General features: G+C 36.9%; 2 protein-coding genes across 7 annotated transcripts; both read left to right on the top strand.

Moving 5' to 3' along the window:
- The first annotated feature begins 332 nt into the window (after window positions 1–332).
- LOC106961125 (histone-lysine N-methyltransferase SETDB1-B-like) lies at window positions 333–13,789 on the top strand. 5 transcript variants are annotated; one of them, XR_001427710.1, is made up of 11 exons: window positions 333–724; window positions 2,164–2,259; window positions 2,354–2,698; window positions 2,823–2,957; window positions 4,737–4,938; window positions 5,057–5,130; window positions 5,485–5,675; window positions 6,167–6,293; window positions 12,107–12,290; window positions 13,305–13,414; window positions 13,524–13,789. XR_001427710.1 is itself a non-coding variant. In XM_015054650.1 (9 exons), the coding sequence occupies exons 1-8, from the start codon at window positions 718–720 to the stop codon at window positions 6,278–6,280; spliced, it is 1,167 nt and encodes a 388-aa protein (XP_014910136.1). In that variant the 5' UTR covers window positions 336–717; the 3' UTR covers window positions 6,281–6,293; window positions 6,382–6,536. The 5 variants fall into 5 exon arrangements, 1 of the variants encoding a protein (XP_014910136.1); XR_001427712.1 differs by having other exon boundaries at window positions 334–473; XR_001427711.1 differs by having other exon boundaries at window positions 334–473; window positions 2,161–2,259.
- A 12-nt stretch (window positions 13,790–13,801) lies between these two features.
- Window positions 13,802–17,479, top strand: LOC106961127 (histone-lysine N-methyltransferase SETDB1-B-like). 2 transcript variants are annotated; one of them, XM_015054652.1, is made up of 8 exons: window positions 13,802–14,001; window positions 14,032–14,174; window positions 14,484–14,630; window positions 14,917–15,118; window positions 15,228–15,301; window positions 16,406–16,596; window positions 16,677–16,799; window positions 16,899–17,479. In XM_015054652.1, the coding sequence occupies exons 1-7, from the start codon at window positions 13,937–13,939 to the stop codon at window positions 16,761–16,763; spliced, it is 909 nt and encodes a 302-aa protein (XP_014910138.1). In that variant the 5' UTR covers window positions 13,802–13,936; the 3' UTR covers window positions 16,764–16,799; window positions 16,899–17,479. The 2 variants fall into 2 exon arrangements, with proteins under 2 accessions (XP_014910138.1, XP_014910137.1); XM_015054651.1 differs by having other exon boundaries at window positions 13,802–14,174.
- Window positions 17,480–18,041: the final 562 nt, after the last annotated feature.

Raw genomic sequence — 18,041 nt, 5'->3', positions numbered from 1 at the left:
AAAACAAAAAACAACAAGCTTAAGTTTTTTTCTGGAAGTAAATCCTTACCCTTAGTTACTGCTACAATAAAAATGTTGATTGAGATGATCAACTCTTTTAAGATGTGATCATAGACGATGAGCTTTCTTTCAATGAGATTGTGTCTAAACTAAAAATCTAAACGAGTTTATTTTCCAGAAACAAGTCAGAGATTTCTTTCTTTATCTCTATAAGATTCTTTATATGTGGCACTAATGGAGCTCCATACAGAAAGACAGTTAGGAAAAGAGTTATTCTTTTGTCAGTCAGTCATGTTCAAATCGCTTGTTTTATTACATTACTGTATGCTTTTGAAACTAAACAAATGTATATTATTGATTGGAAGTAAACACTAAATCTGCTTTTATACCAGCTGATGGCGGTGTGGCACAGTTTTGTTCTTTATCACACCCATAACCGACCGAAACAAGGAAGAAGAGCAACAACAACGGAGGTATCCAAAGTGGGGCTTTGTTAAATTCTTGTGTAAAATCTGCACAGCCGATTGCTTTTCCTCAAGCCTTTGATTTTTAAGGGTTACTGTCGATTGCGTTAGCTTCATTGCTAGCATCAACGGTTGAAAGTACCTTCAACGACCAAAAGGAAAAAAAAAAAAAGAAAAAAAAAACAATAACCGTATTTGCTCGTGTGTGTGTTTTTGAAAGACCTTTGTCTTTCGAGGTGGATTGCTTGAACACATGAAAGGTAAGTGTGGTGTTACGTCTTACCTATTGCACGTTTAGTCACTTTGTAATAGTTTAAGTTGTAAATAGAAACGCTTTGCTTTGCAAGTAAGCTAAAGCTAACAATGAAGCAACTCCTGAGCTCACGGTGAACATTTCACTAAATCCTCTTCACGCTTCATGTGAATGTGAAGCACTACCCAACTTATCGATTATTTTTTGTTCAAATCAACCGACTCCAAACTTTATTTTGAATTTTTAATGGTATTGCCCGAGTGATGTGTACGGGTTTACTAAACAGGAACGTTGGTTGACAAAATACTGGGTAGCATTTGTGAAAACAAAGCACATTCTCCATAACTTACTTCTAAGAGACAGACCACAACGAAGGCCTGTTTTTACCATTTAAATGTGCCATTTAGTGTGAAAATGCCCAGAACATATTACATTGTTAGGATTTATACACAGATGAAGCCAATACTGAGAATCCATGTGCTGCTTTTATAGGATTTTAGTGTAAAAGTAGCAACCAGGTTCAACTAATCAGATGCATTTTATTAATTTGACAATTTTACAGGGGTGTGGAAAATGATTAATTTTACACAAATCTGTAAAATGTGTCAATTTTCTGATCTGGAGCATCCAGATTTTGTTTAACCCAGCAAAGGAGAGAAGACTTCATCTGTGAATTGCTTCACATTAAGTTTATAAAGCTGTCAAATGGAAAAACGTTTGAGGCAGTCTTTATTGGAACAAACAACCCAGGAAATTCTGCTCTAGTTGCATTATCGAATAATTTTAAACATTTTTGTTTGTTTGTTTTGGAAAGATTCACAGGGGAGAGATTCTCTCAGAAACCACAGAAGGACAATTTAGGTTTGCAAAGTTGCTTATTTACTCTGAAGCATCTGAAGCGATGTCCACAGGAGAAATATCTTTTTGTAAAGCACAGACAAGCACGGTAGTGGAGGAGTGATGATGTGTTTAGTCACCGAATCAACAGTAAACATTTAAAAACAAGCACCACGTATGGTAACGTTTTTAGCATTTCTGCTGGCTCCTAATTTCTTATATTTATTTTTGGAAATAACAGAAAGAGAGGATTTAAGTTTTGTTGGATCTTCTTCACAGGAGAGTATCATCCAGGCTCTGGCGGTAGCAGACTAATTACCACAACCAAAATCAAACCTAAACTTCCTGCATTTATTATACACATGTCCAGAATGATATGTCTAAAATCTCAGTTTATTCAAAACCGAATCATTGAACTGTTAGACATTTTTTTGACCAACACTGCCTATGCCTCTTAAGGTCCATCTCAGAGATATCTTGTGTGAGTTCAGGAGAAGAAATGTGGGTAAAAAAAAGCTTGAGAATAAGTTAAAAACACTTTTTTTTTTGCCTATTATTATTATTATTATTACATCCCTTCCCTTGTTTTATTTGCTATGTTTGCAGTAGCAATGGAGGTGGATAAGCCCAAGACGAAAACAAAGAAGCTTTCAAGGTCGAGGAGGAAACAAAACAAGAGAAAAACGAATCCTGACAAAGAAAGAGGTAATCGCCGTTAATGCACATTAGCATGCAAGAATGAGTTGGGTTGAAAATGACTGAACTGAGAATGTTTTTGTGATTTATGATTTCTTGGTAGAAAATAAGCCTGATTCTCCGTGGGACTCTGTTCCCTCCACACACGAGACTCCCAGCAAGGCAACAAAGTTTGAAAATGGCTGCGACTCCCTCACTCTCATAAAAGACGCAGTTGTGGTTTTGACTAAGCTGCCCGAATATAAAATCGGCGCGCTGAGACCCCCGACGCCTCCGCAGTTCTACAGCGAAGACGAGTCCTTCAGCAGCTCGGATTCGGACACGCAGTGGGAGTCGGAGGAGGACTCCAGCGATTCGGATTTCTGGGTCATAAACAGCAAACTCAAATATTCGAACTCCTCCAATTGCGACCTGATAAGGATGCCTACAACCAGTCACAACTGCAACGGTAAGATCAACGATAAAACTGCGAGGACGTTGCGTCTCTCCCAAGTTAAAGTAAATGCTGGAGGACTTCAACATGTGGTACGTTGTATTTTCCTGTGGTAAAAATAACCTCTGTGTGTCAGCAGGTATCTCCCTTTGCTCGCGTGACAAGATCCGCCCCGACTTACCCGAAGAAGAAATTCACGTTGACATGATGGTTATTGCTCGTAGAAGACCTATGAGGTGGCAGCGTGGTAAAATAGTTGAAATAATTACAAAAGGTAAGATGCAAAAAAAAAAAAAAAATCCTGATTGATACTCTGAGGGTAAACGTGCAAAAAAGGGTTTGCATAGTTTTAATATTTACTGGTAAATTTTAGACCTTCTTCATAAACATGGGAAAAAATAAAATAAATAAATCTTACATCACAGTAGCCTAATCCCACTGAAAAAAATTTACAATTTGGTGCATCCACTTATTTTTGAGTGCTGTGGAGTTATTCCTAATTATCTCTAATTTCACTAATTTGCCTACAAAATATACAAGTTTGTATCCATTGTGTGTAGTATAGCCAATCTCTACTTAATTTAACATCTACTTGACATCAAAATCACAAGTAATGCATTTCTTTGAAGTATAATTATAACTTATTAAAGCAGTTAGGGTTTTAATTAAACTATTTTTCTCAGAGTATCATCTGTTTTACATTTATCTGCAAACTTCAGTAAAAACCACAAGTTAAAAAAAAAACCTCCCCAAAACTGTAATTTTCAGCCACGCATATCTGTGAAAACAAAATAATAAAAAAAAAAAACATTTTTCTTTTTATGGATGCTGATTTTTTATGTTTTAAAATGGTCTTGCTCAGTCAAGCACAATGACTTGTGTGTGTAAATGTTTAAAGCAGATAAACATATGTGAACAGAAAAAAGTTTTTTTTTTTTAAATTATAGAGCAGATAAAATAAAATAAAAAAACCTCAAAAAGTTGATATTATCAATATAAAACTGTTGTGATTCCATGTTTTTTTCAACTTAGTAATTTTGACCCTTGTGGTAAAAAGGTTTGGACACCAACCGGGTCAGGAGATGTGAAAAGGAGTCGGAAGAAGATGGTCAACACTCAAATAAAATAATAACGTGGTCGTTTTAGACATGGAGGACAGATGGTTTGAGCCATATGTGTGAAACATGACAACATCTTGACTCGTCTCCTCAGGCAGCTTCACATCGAAGCATGTGACCAAAACAGCTCGCGTGTGTTCAGCATTGTTTTGGGTTTTTAAGGATCGGCGGTGCCAACGACCCTGACAGGGACTTGACTGTAGCATATGGCCAGGGTTTCATGTGACCGTGATGAGCTCAGTAGTGATTTATATTGCCTTATCAGGATGATTGTTCCTGATTAAAACGTATAAACATGATGCTTTCAGCTTAAGTGTCGCATAAGAAGTTGTTCCCTTATCTCTGGGTCGTGCCTTTGTTTGTAGTTATCTATCGATCTAGAGCGAAACCAACTACAGTCACATTCAGTAAATTGGAGTATACGTCCCGACGAGTCTCAGCCGTCAGATTAAAAGTACTTATTGAAAGTAACAAGTATTATTTTCATTTAAAATCACTTTTTTTAATTGTCTGATGTAATATTCTCATTTTAAATGTCATGTTTTTATTAGTCGTTGGTGGAAGAATCACCATAACTAACAGAAACGAAGGCTTCCAATCATCCATCTGTGTGCAATTAATCTAATTAATGTGTTTTTAAAACAAATGAGCTTTTCAATGATATTCTAATTTATTGAATAGTCTGGGTTTTCCTGCATTATTATTCATTTATCCAAGGTGATACTTTTTTTTTTAAATCCAAAAAGCTTCCAGTCAAAGAAAAACAAACTCCAAATCTATAACTTTACAACTTTATCAGACAACAGAAAGTAAGAAAACAAAAGAAGCAAGCTTTCAGACATTTTTGAGATGCAGTCGATCAGAAAGATTTTTATTATTTTTTTTTTAAAGCGAGTTGATTAATTGATCAGTTTCTTACTTTCTTCTCCTAACAGACGATGGGCGGTTGAAGTACAAGGTCAGCTTTGAAGATAAGGGGACGTGCCTCGTATCCGGACACCACATTGCTTTTGACAGCAGGCCCAAGGTGGAGCAGCTCTACATCGGGGCCCGAGTGGTGGTCCGCTGTCAAAATAATAAGTACCGGTTCCGACCCGGAATACTGGCTGAGCTGCCCAGCAGGAAAAATCAGTTCAGGTGTGTGTTTTGTTTTTGTTTTTTTTAATAAGAGAAAAAATACAAACGGTACGTGGCTTCGCCTTTAAAAATGTGCCGGTGGTTTTTGTTGTTTTGACTCGTTTGTTTGGATTTTTAGGTTTCTGATGTTCATGGATGACCACACACCAGTTTATGTCGGGCTTCCTTTGTTTCACATGGTGTGCAGACCTTGTAAGTTCACAGCAACAAATACTCGGGTTCTCTGGAGAAAACAAAAGCTTCGTCGCATTATGCAAAACATTCTCTGTTTTTACGTATTTCATATTTTAGTGTAAGGTACTTGTATCATCAGATTTCTGTAGTTTTTCTTTTTTTAATTCATGAAGAATATATTGCATATTGTAACATTGGTGTGCACAATAATAACATTGCGTAAGATGCAATAATCGCATTAGTTTCCTCTTTGCATGCCAAGAACAGATTGAACCTCTTCTTTGATTGTAGTATAAGTTCGCTTCCTTACCTACTTCAGACGGAGCTGTTCATACAGTAACACACTTTAATCTTTTGCTCTCTTCCCAACAGTGGAAGATGTTTTGGACGACGTTCCCGACGGAGCGCACAAATGCTTTATGAGACAGTACCTGAAGGACTGGCCGTACCCTCACTTAAACAAGTACAGAGCTGGACAGAGCTTTAACGTGGAGCTTAATGGAGTCATGCAGATGTGTGAGGTTGTTGTGATCGACTGCAGCTTAATGCAAGTTGTTTTTCAGGTCAGTGTTTCTTCTTTTGCTTCTTGTTTTTTTTTACCTGTCTTTTAAACAGTTTTGCATGCAAGACGTTTATCTGTGAAGGATTTATTTTTCAGTCTTTTCTTGTAATTTGTAAAGAGAAAGACTTAATTTTACCTCCTATACCTTACATTTAAATTATGTTAATGAGAAGTATCTGTATTCTTGTTTCTGGTTCCTAACCAGAGGATCTGATTTTTTTTATATATATTTTTTTAGATGGCATGTTCGCCTGTTTTTCCAATCTTGCAAAATGGCTTAGAAAATGACAGGAAGTGAATTGAAGTATTATTAAACCTTCTTAGAAACTCCAATCAACTCAAAATTTTAATATTTACTTTTTATACATCCTTACCTCAGCACTAGGTTTTTTATTTATAATAACACGAGCAAGCGCATAACTATGTTGATATATTACATCAATGCCTTTAATATTGTGTTCCTAACATTTTTTATTTTTTTTTATCTTCCAGGAAAATCAGCGAAGGGAGTGGATCTTCAGAGGCTCTGTGCGACTGGAGCACATTGCCAGACTGTGGGAGGAGAGGAACAAGCTAGAGTCCAAGGACGACTCTGACTCTGATTAATCCATAGATGCAGGTATATGTAAAATAGATGTAGAAATGATAAATGCAAATTCCTAAGAGGGATGCGTCATTTTTTGTTTTTGTTTTTGTTTTTGTAACAGTTCAGCCTAAATGAAATTTACGTTAAAAGACTGAAAAGAGACCCCCCAGGCAAACCCTTCCCCGTGTTCTTCATGACGATGAATGACTTTAATTTTCCCTGTTCCCTAATTGTACAAATGTACTTACATTAATTAAACTGAAATGCAAAACAGTCCCATAGATTCCAGAGTATGTTTTCGGAGCTGAAACCAGGTTACCTGGAACTTTGACAAAACAATTTTTGATGATATGGTCGCCTAGAGATCTCGACTGGACACTATTCGTGGCAGCGTGAATTTAAAAAATGCAACGTAAATATTTCCAAAAACAGCCGAATTTTTCCCGTGAGCAAGGGAAAAGCCTTATGGCCCGTCAGAAAGCTGAATGGCAGTGTGCAGCAACGTGTGCAAGCTCTGCATTGCTCTGCTTGATGCAGTTGAAAAATTTTTGTTAAATGTTCTTTTTTTGTTTCTTTGTTTTGTTTTTAATTTTTAAACATTGTTGTACCTTCTTACTGGAAACCAGGCATTGCCTACTGCTGTGACGCAAATCTGCCAGCTGGCTTGCATAGCAGCGAAACAAGTTTTTTTTTTTTTTTAATTTTGATTCGATACTCGATGTTGAAACTGGTTTCTCGATGTAGAAATCTTCTCTTCAACAGCTCGTGAAATTTTTTTTTTTTTTTTTTTTTTTTCCCCCTGTGGTGTAACAATATGCATCGTTTCAGACTGGCTTTGCTTTCCGTTTATCTACTCTGTTGATGTCTGACCCTTTTTCTTTGTGACGTTTGAGTCTTAGTTTCTCCAAAAGCTGGAGAATTATTTCATGTTAACCAATCATTTTATTATCCAACTATTAATCAAAAGGACTCAATTCAACATATTAAGCTTTCCTTATTCTAGCGTCTCAAATATGTTTTTGACATATTAAAGATATATCCTTAAATCTATTACAAATCATTCTAGGTATATCTTGTGTGGCCACAAACAGAATTGCAGTGCTACACTATGTTGTCAAATGTTTTGCTCGTCTGATTTTAAACCTTTATGGACTTGAGTGACATCCTATTCTTAATCTGTGCCGTTTAGGATGTTGGCACCTATAGAAATTCTTCTGGGAAGTCTTCCCACAAAGATTAGGAGCGTGTTTATGGGAATGTTTAACCATTTGTGAGGTCAAACACTGATGTTGGGCAAGAAGGTCCAACTTCTATGCTCTAATTCATCCCAAAGGTGTCAGATAAGATGAGGCCACCTCTAAACCCTTTCCAGAAAGTTGGGATTATGAAATTGTCCAAAACGTGTTTATGTCCTGCAGCTTTATTAGAAAACCACACAATCGTGTCTGCACCAAACTTTGCACTAGATACACTGCAGTCAATACATTGGATTGCCACATAAGGAGTCATTGTTCTTCACTCAGAACACATTTCAGTCGATCTAGAGTTCAGTCACGCTTTACACCACGACACCCAACTTGGTAACGTAAGGCTTGCATCCGGGTGTTTGGCAGTTGAAACCCGTTTTATGAAGTTTTCTACTGTTCTTGAGCTACTCTGAAGGCCAAATGAAGTTTGTAGTTCTGTAGATTTTCACTAGTTGCTATTACTACATAAGTGGTGAGAACCCCCCCCCCACCCCCCAAAAAAAAAAGATTTGAGACATGCTTCTGATATCCCCCATTGGATTATTTTGTACATGTTAGATTTCCTTCAAGTTTTGTTCCAAATGCATTTATTTTCTTTACCATTTAAGATAAAGAACCTGGCCAAAAAAGGTAATCACCAATAAAAAGGTCGCACACTTTAGTGTTTTGTTGGTCTGCCTTTAGCTTTGATTTTTTTTTGCTGTTGCTTTGTTTCGATAAGCTTCTGCGGTGTCACAGGATTTATTTCCATCCAGTGTTGCATTCTCCAAAACATCCCAAAGCTTCCCAATGGTGTTAAGGTCCAGACTCTCTGTGAGAATAATGTCCAACACTCCCTGAACTACTCTTTCACAATTTCAGCTTGACGAATCTTGGCCTTGTCATCTTGTAATATTCCCCGTGTCATCAGGGAAGAGACAAAACATTGGTGGAATAATCTGGTCATTCAGTATATTCAGGTAATCTGCTGACCTCATAATTTTGCTCAACTTTGACCTGACCTCCCCAGTTGCAACTCCAGATCATAGCGTTGCCCCACAGCTTGTACAGGACACACTGGGCACGAAGACCGTATCACTCCGCCTGCCTCTCTTCTTGCCTTGATGTGCCCATCGATCTAGAAGAGGGTAAATCTGAACTCATCAGATTATACGACCTTCTTTCAGAGTCCAGTCTTTTTTGCTTTATTGCAAATTGAAGCCTTTCTCTCCAGTGTTTCTGACTGATTAGTGATTTTCTTATGGTTGTACAGCTGTTCAGTCCCAATCCCTTGAGTTTTTTGCATGGGAAAGTATGCTTACTTTCACTATGAATCATGGCCCATAGTTACACTGTTTTATTTTTTCCTCTTTTATTTGATTTCAGTGAGTTTAAGTGATAACCCCCATCACAATTATTCGTGACATTTCTTCTAAAAGTTGATGCTTCTGGGCTGCACAGTGGCGCAGTTGGTAGAGCTGTTGCCTTGCAGCAAGAAGGTTCTGGGTTCAATTCCCAGCCCCGGTCTTTCTGCATGGAGTTTGCATGTTCTCCCTGTGCGTGCGTGGGTTTTCTCCAGTTTCCACCCACAGTCCAAAAACATGACTGTCAGGCTAATTGGCCTCTCCAAAGGTGTGAGTGTGTGTGTCTCTGTGTTGCCCTGCGACAGAATGGTGACCTGTCCAGGGAGACCCCGCCTCTCGCCCAGAACGTTAGCTGGAGATGGGCACCAGCAACCCTCCCGACCCCACTAAGGGACAAGGGTGTAAAGAAAATGATGATGCTTCCTCACTCTCCTTCCAATAAGTTCTTGACCCAGAAACTACAGTTGACCCAGTAGTTTCTGCAATCTCTTCAGCTGTTTTCTCCACTTAATTCAAATGATTTGACCCTTCTTAAACAGACTGACATGTTTTCCACAGCCAGAGGATACATCTTTCACTATGATGGTTCAAGAAACAAGCTACTCATTAAATCAGCACTCTTAAATGGTGCGTTGCCAGCAGAAAGATGCAGTAATTATCCAACAAGGTATTTGCTTAGTTAAATCCAGTTGACAAAACGCTTTTTGGTCAGGCAGTGTTTGTATTAGACTATATATACCTCTTTGTGAAAGATTACAGAAGAGCAAGCAACTCAAATATTAATATCCTAAGTGTTTTTATTCAAATGTGATTGCATTTATTTTGAAAGTATATTTATTGCATAGTAACAATATGATTTGACAGTCACTTTTCAGATATTGATTGACACTTATTTTATTTGATTTAACTGTATGCTTTTTATTTTAGTCATTTTTGTTGTCTACTCAATCTTCCCTCTAATTGTCCCAAATGAACTATGAATGTTAATTGTTTATGTTGTCATAATTTTTTTTTTTTTTGTGTGTCCATTTGTGACTCTTCTTTTTAAATATTTTGTAATTTTGGTTCTTGGTCATTTTTGTTTACTCATCCTAATTTTCAAAGGCTGGCAATAAAACTAGTTTCTTACACAACTTGCCTCATGTTTTACTTTGTTTGGTATCTTCTGTTTGATGAAAACTACCCCGGTTACTTTAATCTCAGCTTGGTGAAAATTGGGAATAAAGATGTTTTCAGATTTGAATTTCTTTATTTTCAGATCAAACTGTTCATGATCGAGCCAGTCTACTTCAGTGTTCAAAAATAAATCTGACAGGACGTCAAATTTCACCTTAAACCCCAGAGTTTTTGTAAACATCAACAAGCTTCTGTCAGCTTCCCAGGTTCTTGTACTTTATTTAAATTTGACACCCAATCACGTCCAGGTGTAGCATCCAACTCAAACAATGATCCACAGATGAAATAAAATTGGTTAATAAGTTACGGAGCAACCCAAAACTTATGTTGTATTTTGGGGGTCTCAAACATGCATCATGACATTCTGGGATATGAATACAACAGGATAAACTTTGGCAATGATCCTGACCCCAAACTCCTTTGAAACATAATGCACTATGCTTAAAAGTCTTATCCAAAATAACAAGGCTGCAACAAATGCCAATAAGGCTAGAAATGAATTAAAAATAAAGGAGATGCAACTAAATATGAGAGGAATTGATGGTTTTGCTAAGTTTAGACTAAAATGAGAAATTAAAAGAAAAAAAACAAATGAAAGTGTAAGTGATTGTAGTGTTTTTACTGACCAAAATTACCAAAAGAAAATGAATATTGTACTCCTCGCAAAATAACTCAAATATAGTTTTAAGGCTTTCATTATTATTACATTCCGTTAAAATTCCATACATACTCATGTACAGTAGGTGGCGGTATGCACCTTAAAGTTGCTTGCGATCCGCCATTATACAAAAGAAGAAGAACATTCCGTACCAGGTGGTGGCGCCACCTCATCTCTTGCCATCCAAAAGTGCTAGTTTTACTCCCCAAAGAAGAAGAAGAAGCGGGAGAAGAAGAAGAAGAAGAAAGAGCAGGAGAGGAAGTTGCAGTTGACTTGTTGAAAAACATTTTTACTGGTAAGATGTGCACATTGATTAAACTTATTAACATGACGTAACTGTAGACATATGTTTGTATGGGTAGCGATTTAAATAGTTTCAGGCCAGATGTAAAATTTGGTTCACGAAATGTTAGAAGCTGTACGCTCACGTAAAAAAAAATATTTTTCTCAATAGAAGGTTTCGATAGAGAAATACAGATGGTCAGACAGTTATTTGCCATCTGAACATCTGATAAGGCAATGTTTTCTTTGTTTCGTCGACAACATCCCTCATTTACGATACAACAGCAATCGACTCGCTTTGATTGGTTGGTGAGGTTTGGGGGATTGGCTTTGTGAGATAATATATTTAATTTCAGCCCAAATTACATTTTATTAGATGTTAATTAGAATAGAATAGAAATATCATTCATTGCTGAGAAATCCAGGGGTCGCATCATAAAGTTAAGTGCATATGTACACAAAGGTAAACAGTTTAAAAAGGTAACAGAAATGTATCTTTTGTCTCCTACTTCTTGCACTGGAGCACTCTTGAGTTGGAGCCGGCCTATGGAAAGCGCTCAGGGTCATACATGCATGTTATTTTTGTGAAAGAAATGACTTTTTTTTTTTTTTTTTTTTTAAAAAAAGTCCTTTTTGACAAACTGGAACTCAACATTAATTTTATACCTTGTAACCCAATGTCAAATACTTTACAACCTCTTCCGTGTTTTCTCCCTGGATTATCCTGTGTTTAGCTTTGTCTGCCTTCCTATCGACTTTTTCCTCTGTGACAATATCCACACAGGATGACTCTGCCACCATCGTGTTTCACTGTGTGGTTGGCACTTTCAGGGAAGTGGAGGTTTACGGCTGTATTTATTCTGAGACTAAATAACATGCCGGTGGATTCTACTTACTAATGAAGTGACTTCAGAAGGTATTTGGGTAGACTTGATTACACGTAAATCAGGATAAATGCAAGTAAATACCGTACTTCTACAACTTTCATTTGTTAAATGATGAGAATAATGAAGAACAATTCAGTTTAACAGTAATGCCCAACGTTGTGTTTGAACCCGATAAGATGGACAGGGAGGGAAACAGGAAGCTGTGTGGAACACATGTTTACCTCACTTCTGTTCTGTACTTGTGATCCTTGAGTTGTTGCAGTGCGGATGGAGAGAAAAGAAATAGAGATAAGCAAAGAAGAGCTCCAAAGCTTGATCAGAGATGAGGTTCACAAACCCAGGCTGTCCACCGCTGGCACTCTTATGAAATACCGGCTGCTGCAGTCTCTACTAGAAAGAAGGCAAACACTGGCAACCAGATTTTTAAAGCTCTGTCAGTAAGTATTGTCAGTCTATGTCTTACTCATATTGTTGCCATATTCTTGCACTCTTAAAAGACAGGTTCTCGCAGAGACGTTGACGACATTTTTCATCGTGAATAAATTATAAAACGTTTTTGGTTCTTGGCTAATTTGTTGCATCTTGGGAAACAAATTAAAATTTCATTTTCTGGGGACACAAACTTGGTGACAAAGCTGATTCTGAAGTGATGAGTGCTTCTCTCATCCTCTTCTCCCTTGTTTTAGAGCATTAGGAATTTTTTTTTTTTTTACTTATTGTTAGATTTATATCATAGTTGGACCTTTCTGGTGTGTCTCTGATGCATCCTAATTTAATTTTTTTTTTTAACAATTTTACTTAACCATTATCTTACCTTGCAAGTTGTTTTAGACCAAATTCTCGTTTCCAACGAGGACCTGTTAGGAAAACATCACATAAAACAATGTCATGAGAAGGCAAACAAAAAATACAACCATATTCATACTGACTAAATGTACTATGTACACATGATAAATCAACAGTTTTTAAAAACGGGTACATTAATCATGTACTATAAATTTTACTGAACTGATTAAGGTTAACATACTGATGTTTAGTGTTTTTTGCAAGTTGAATTTTGATTGATGAAGGGGGAGGGGAGCTATTTGGAGATAATAAAAAAAACAAGAATCTATAGTAGTGAAAATAAAACTGTAGCTGTTTTGCTCTTCAAGTTTGGTTTCTCCTGAGTGGAGCATTATCTTCCACATGTTCACTGTGATCTGGTTTGTGGCAATTTGGAGTCTGTATTCAGGAAAAAAATGTGAATATAGAAGATTTAATATGATGGATTTTTTATGCTACAAATGTGATCAACTTTTAAGGGTGTTTAGACATTTTATGCACACTCAATATTCATTAGAAAACATTATCTGAGCCAACTAGAGACTCTTCACTTCTTAAAAACTATATTCAGGGTGTAATTTCCTGCACTCTTTGTTTTGTTAATTTTATTTTCTGTTATATTGTAGGTCTGTTGTGATATTTGAGAACACTGTGAAGGAACTGTACTCTCTGTTGGGATGGGAGTTCACCGACTTGGATTCTGACAGTGAGGACAGTGAAGAACCCACGAGCTGCAGTAAGAGAGAAATCAATCGCCTCATAAATTGAAACAATTGAGATTGAAACTGGGATTTGAATCCCACTGATTTGCATTTTCTTCTTTTTTTTTTTTTTTTATTTTTTAGGGCGTACTTTACCATTTGTGTTTGTTTCTTCGGGGGATCGTATTTGCAGACCTTCAGCTTCCAGGGACTCGACTTCACAGTCACCAGTGTCGGAACTTGAAGAACGTCAGGAGGAAATTGATAGTCAAAAAAGCCTCAGTGTCGCTTTAGAAAAAGAAGCTGTGGTGGTTTTGAGTAAACTTACAGATTCTGAGATTTCTGCCGCTATCCCGCCTCTTTTGTCCGACTCTGACAGCGATAACGAGGATAATTTAAGCTCTCCGGAGTCAGATGGCCAGTGGGAACCAGAGAAAGAGACGAGTGAATCAGACTGTTCACTCTCAGATTTTAGTGTTGGATCCAAAAAGAAAAGAAAAATTAATAAAAACAGACCAAAACATACAAAGCTCAATCCGGCTTCCAAAAGAAGCAGAATGTCTTCACCAGAGACCAGGAGGGGCAAGAGATCAACGACTACTGTCAAAAAACCATCCAAAACATCGTCAGCAACAACAAAGTCGTCCAAAACATCGACAATAACAACACAGCCATCCAAAACATCGTCAGCAACAACAAAGTCGTCCAAAACATCGACAACGGCAACACAGCCGTCCAAAACAATCAGTGCTAAGGCTGTGGTCAAAACACTCACACCACCTGCAGAGACAAAAAGTAAGCCAGGAGCTGATCAAACACTCATATCATTTTATTATATTTTATATTAAATTTATTACTGATTAAAATAGTTTATTTTGCATGCTCAGCATTATTGCATAACACTAAGGAAGAAAATTGTACATGTTATCTTTATAATCTGTTTTCTAAATGTAGAAGTCCTTAACCTTTACAGGATTTTCTAAGGTTGCTTCCGACACATTGTTGGTGCAGAAGACTTAACCATTCTCGTACATTCCCATAATCTTCTCATATCTTAGATTTACTAGTAACATTTTGTGCTTTTTTTTTTTGCATTTACTGCAGACTCCTCTGCCAGCCAGCAGTCCTCTAAAAAGACCGTTGCTCCTCCAAGCGTGCCCAAAGGAGAAATCGAAGTGAACATGAACGTTTTGGCGAGGAAGCAACATTTGTGCTGGCAACGAGGGAAAGTTGCAGAAATAATAACAAAAGGCAAGACTTTATGGCTTTTATGCATGTCCAGCCTCCCCCCAAAAAAACGGTTAAAAAACAGATCTGATGAGTTGGAGCTGAGTTTGCTCACTTGAAAATATAATTTTCTCTCTTGTGGGAAACTTTATGTTTAAATTTAAGACGCCATAAATTTGAGTGTTGACTTCTTCTTCAGACATATTTTGGACAGAAGAAGAAATTGGCTCTTCTTTCCCAAACAGGTTTGTCCGAAGCAGCTTTAATTTGAGCCTCTTTAAGTGTATTGCTGTGTTTCTTCTCATTTCAGAAGGTGGAAAGGTGAAATACAAGGTCAATTTTGAGGAGAAGGGTAAAATCCTTGTGTCCGGTCACCACCTCGCCTTTGACAACATGCCAAAGTTGGACGAGCTTTCTATAGGCTGTCGCGTGGTGGTCAAGATTTCTAACGAGAAAGTGGTGTACAAGCCCGGCATAATGGCCGAGCTCCCTAGCCGAAAAAATCGCATGAGGTTCGAATCTTTCACTGAACTTAAACCTTTATATAAAGCTAATTTCTTGTACTTTAAAGTGAACATAATTTCCTTCACCCATTTGATGAAAATGTGTGGTCTTTTCTAGGTTCCTGGTGTATATTGATGACCACACTCCCATGTATGTTGGCCTGCCTTTTCTTCATCTGGTGTACAGACCATGTAAGTTTGTGTTAAGCAAGTTAATAACTTATTGGCAAAAGATACTAAATAAAATTTTAGAAGTTGTAGGTGCAGAAAAAAAAATCAGCATTGTAATTCCCACTCCTGAGTATTTTGAATCAATTCAAAACAAATCTATTTTAAAATGCGCTTCAGTTGTGCATGTTTGCGGCTCCTGTTTGTGAGTATCCCTCGCATCGTCTCGCCCACCGTGTGTTATTTTGAATTATTCTTTGATATATATATATAGATTTTATTTAAGAAAAAGACATGCAACTAACCTAATACTGGTAATTTAAGTTAAATAATTTCATGGACAAACCTCTTTTTTGTTTAAATGTGAACTGAGTGTGGAACCTCATAGAATTGTTTTTAAATAAATGTTCTATTTGTTTTACAGTCTTTTCCTCCTGTTGGTGAACTTAATTAAACTGAATCTCAAGACGGTTGGGATAGAAAAATTGGTAAATTGGTTTCTGAATTAGAAATAGTTTCTGGATCAAATCGTTATCAATCGACTCACTATATGGTGAAAGGTTCACATTTCTACTTTGAATTGATTTAAAATTTTGATCCAATTATACCTGAACAAAGTACAAAAGCTCCTTATATCATTGAACTTTAAAATAAAAAAAAAAGAGAAATCTACTGTTTTCCAAAGTATAATCCATATTATATACGAGTCCAGAAAAAAATTAAGATGTGGCTGCATTTTATTTTCCGAAATCAACATCTTATAATACTGGAAGTTAAAACTTATAATATGGGGAAAATGTGTTGTTCTGCTGGTACATTATTTTACTTATAGCTAGCACTTTTTCATCAATATTAAGGAATTACTGACTTAAAACAAGTTCCTATTTCTTGCTGAAAAGTTATTTGTACTAGAAACTAGACCAAAGTGCTTGATAAAGTTTTGTTTTTATAGTGCAATATGAAATATTGTTATGATACCATTTCCAAATCCAACTGAATATCAAAATCGTGTGCCGATCTTAAAGTATAACTCAGATGAGACCCTCAAATTATTCACTTTCTTGTACACAGCCTCTGTCGCCTTACCATCACAAAAACTGTGAATCTTTTTTTCCCCTTTTTTGACAGTGGACAATCCTTTAGACGACATTCCTGATGAAATTCACAGGAACTTCATGAAGGAGTATCTGGAAGACTGGCCGTATCCACCGCAGACCCAGTACAAAGTTGGACAGGCTATAAAGGCTGACTATAAAGGTGTCATGCAGAAGTGTGAGATCATCGCTGTTGACTGCAGCTTGGTTGAGGTCATTTTTGAGGTTAGTTGACTTTTATTAAGTACTTTTGATCATTTTTTTCCTTTTGAGCGCAAGATGTTTCTGTTCATTTCCATCTTCAGAGTGATAAACACAAGGAGTGGCTCTACAGAGGCTCGCTACGCCTGGAACATATGGTCATTATGAGGCACAGCATGTTCAAGAAGTAGGCTGCGGAATCGGCGAAGAAACCTCATTAGTCACTGGTAAAATTATTTATTATAGATCATTCAAACTTAGGAATTGATCGCAATGATATAGTATGATAATCCAAATTCTGTTACTCGTTTTGTTTTGCTCTGTAGGATCATTAAAAGCAACACATTAGGTTGTCTGGACAGGTGGACGGCATACTTCCTGCTGGCGCTCCCGGCTCCTGGTGGAAACGCTGCAGTGGTTTTCCAAAATTCCTCTGGCATTATGCGACTTTAGCTGTTCCACTTGCAGCTTTTCTTGAGTCATCCGAGAGTTTGGACCATTGAGGAAGCTAAATTTACATTAAGCTAATACATTTTTGAGACCACATTGTCAAAGTGACACAACTGCGTCTGTAGATTGGAATAGTATTATCGATTTTCTGAATGTTCTACCTCGTTAAAATAGCCGAGGACTCGTAATTTCTCTAAAAGACAGTTATTTCTATTCAATTGCAAATCCTTTTTTTTTTTTTGCATACTTATGTGGTCTGTGTTGTTAAATAAAAACCGTCTTGTTTTTTGTGTAGTACAAGGACTTTCTGTAAAAAGTGTTCAACCCCTTGGATGTTTTATCTGTTATTGCTTTAACAAATCAATCCAAATCTGCCATTTTTCACAAGAAATTATTTCTTTATTGTCAAAGTGAACATTTCTACGAAATGATTATAATAAAAATATTTTACATAGAATGAGTGATTTCATAAATATTCAACCCCCTTAAAGTGACTGACCTAAATCAATAGAGGTCCAGCCAGCTGACACTAACAGTCTCACAGTAAGTGGAATGGAGATCAGTGCAGAGCAGTGAATGAATCCCAAGTGACTTGCATAAAAACTGCTAGGTGTGGAAAGTCCATTCAATGGTTATTAAAGGAGTATTCCTGGCTACATGGAGACTAAAGAACACTCCAAATAAATCAGAGAAAAGGTTATTGACGAGTGTAAGTTAAGGGACGGATACAAAACAATCTCTAAAGCACCAAATATACCCTGTAAGTTAGTTAAATTCGTCAGTAACTACTGTGAGGAATATGATGCCGTTATACACTGACTGTGCAAGAAGGAGACTTACGACTACAGTTGAAGGAGTTGCAATACTCTGTACATCTGTTGCCTGAGTTGTTCACCATTTAAAGCTTTATGGGAGAGTGGCACTGAGAAAGCTACTGTTAAAGAAAACCCATAAGACTTGACTAGAATTTGCCAAATTATTTGAGGGAGACTCCATAGCCAAGTGGAAGATAGTTCTTT

This window comes from Poecilia latipinna, unplaced genomic scaffold (assembly GCF_001443285.1).
Source record: "Poecilia latipinna isolate Pla-1442-1.1 unplaced genomic scaffold, P_latipinna-1.0 Scaffold1267, whole genome shotgun sequence".
In the NCBI taxonomy this organism is placed as follows: domain Eukaryota; kingdom Metazoa; phylum Chordata; class Actinopteri; order Cyprinodontiformes; family Poeciliidae; genus Poecilia; species Poecilia latipinna.
Note: the sequence above shows the minus strand (reverse complement) of the source record. Positions and strands in the feature narration are given on the sequence as shown.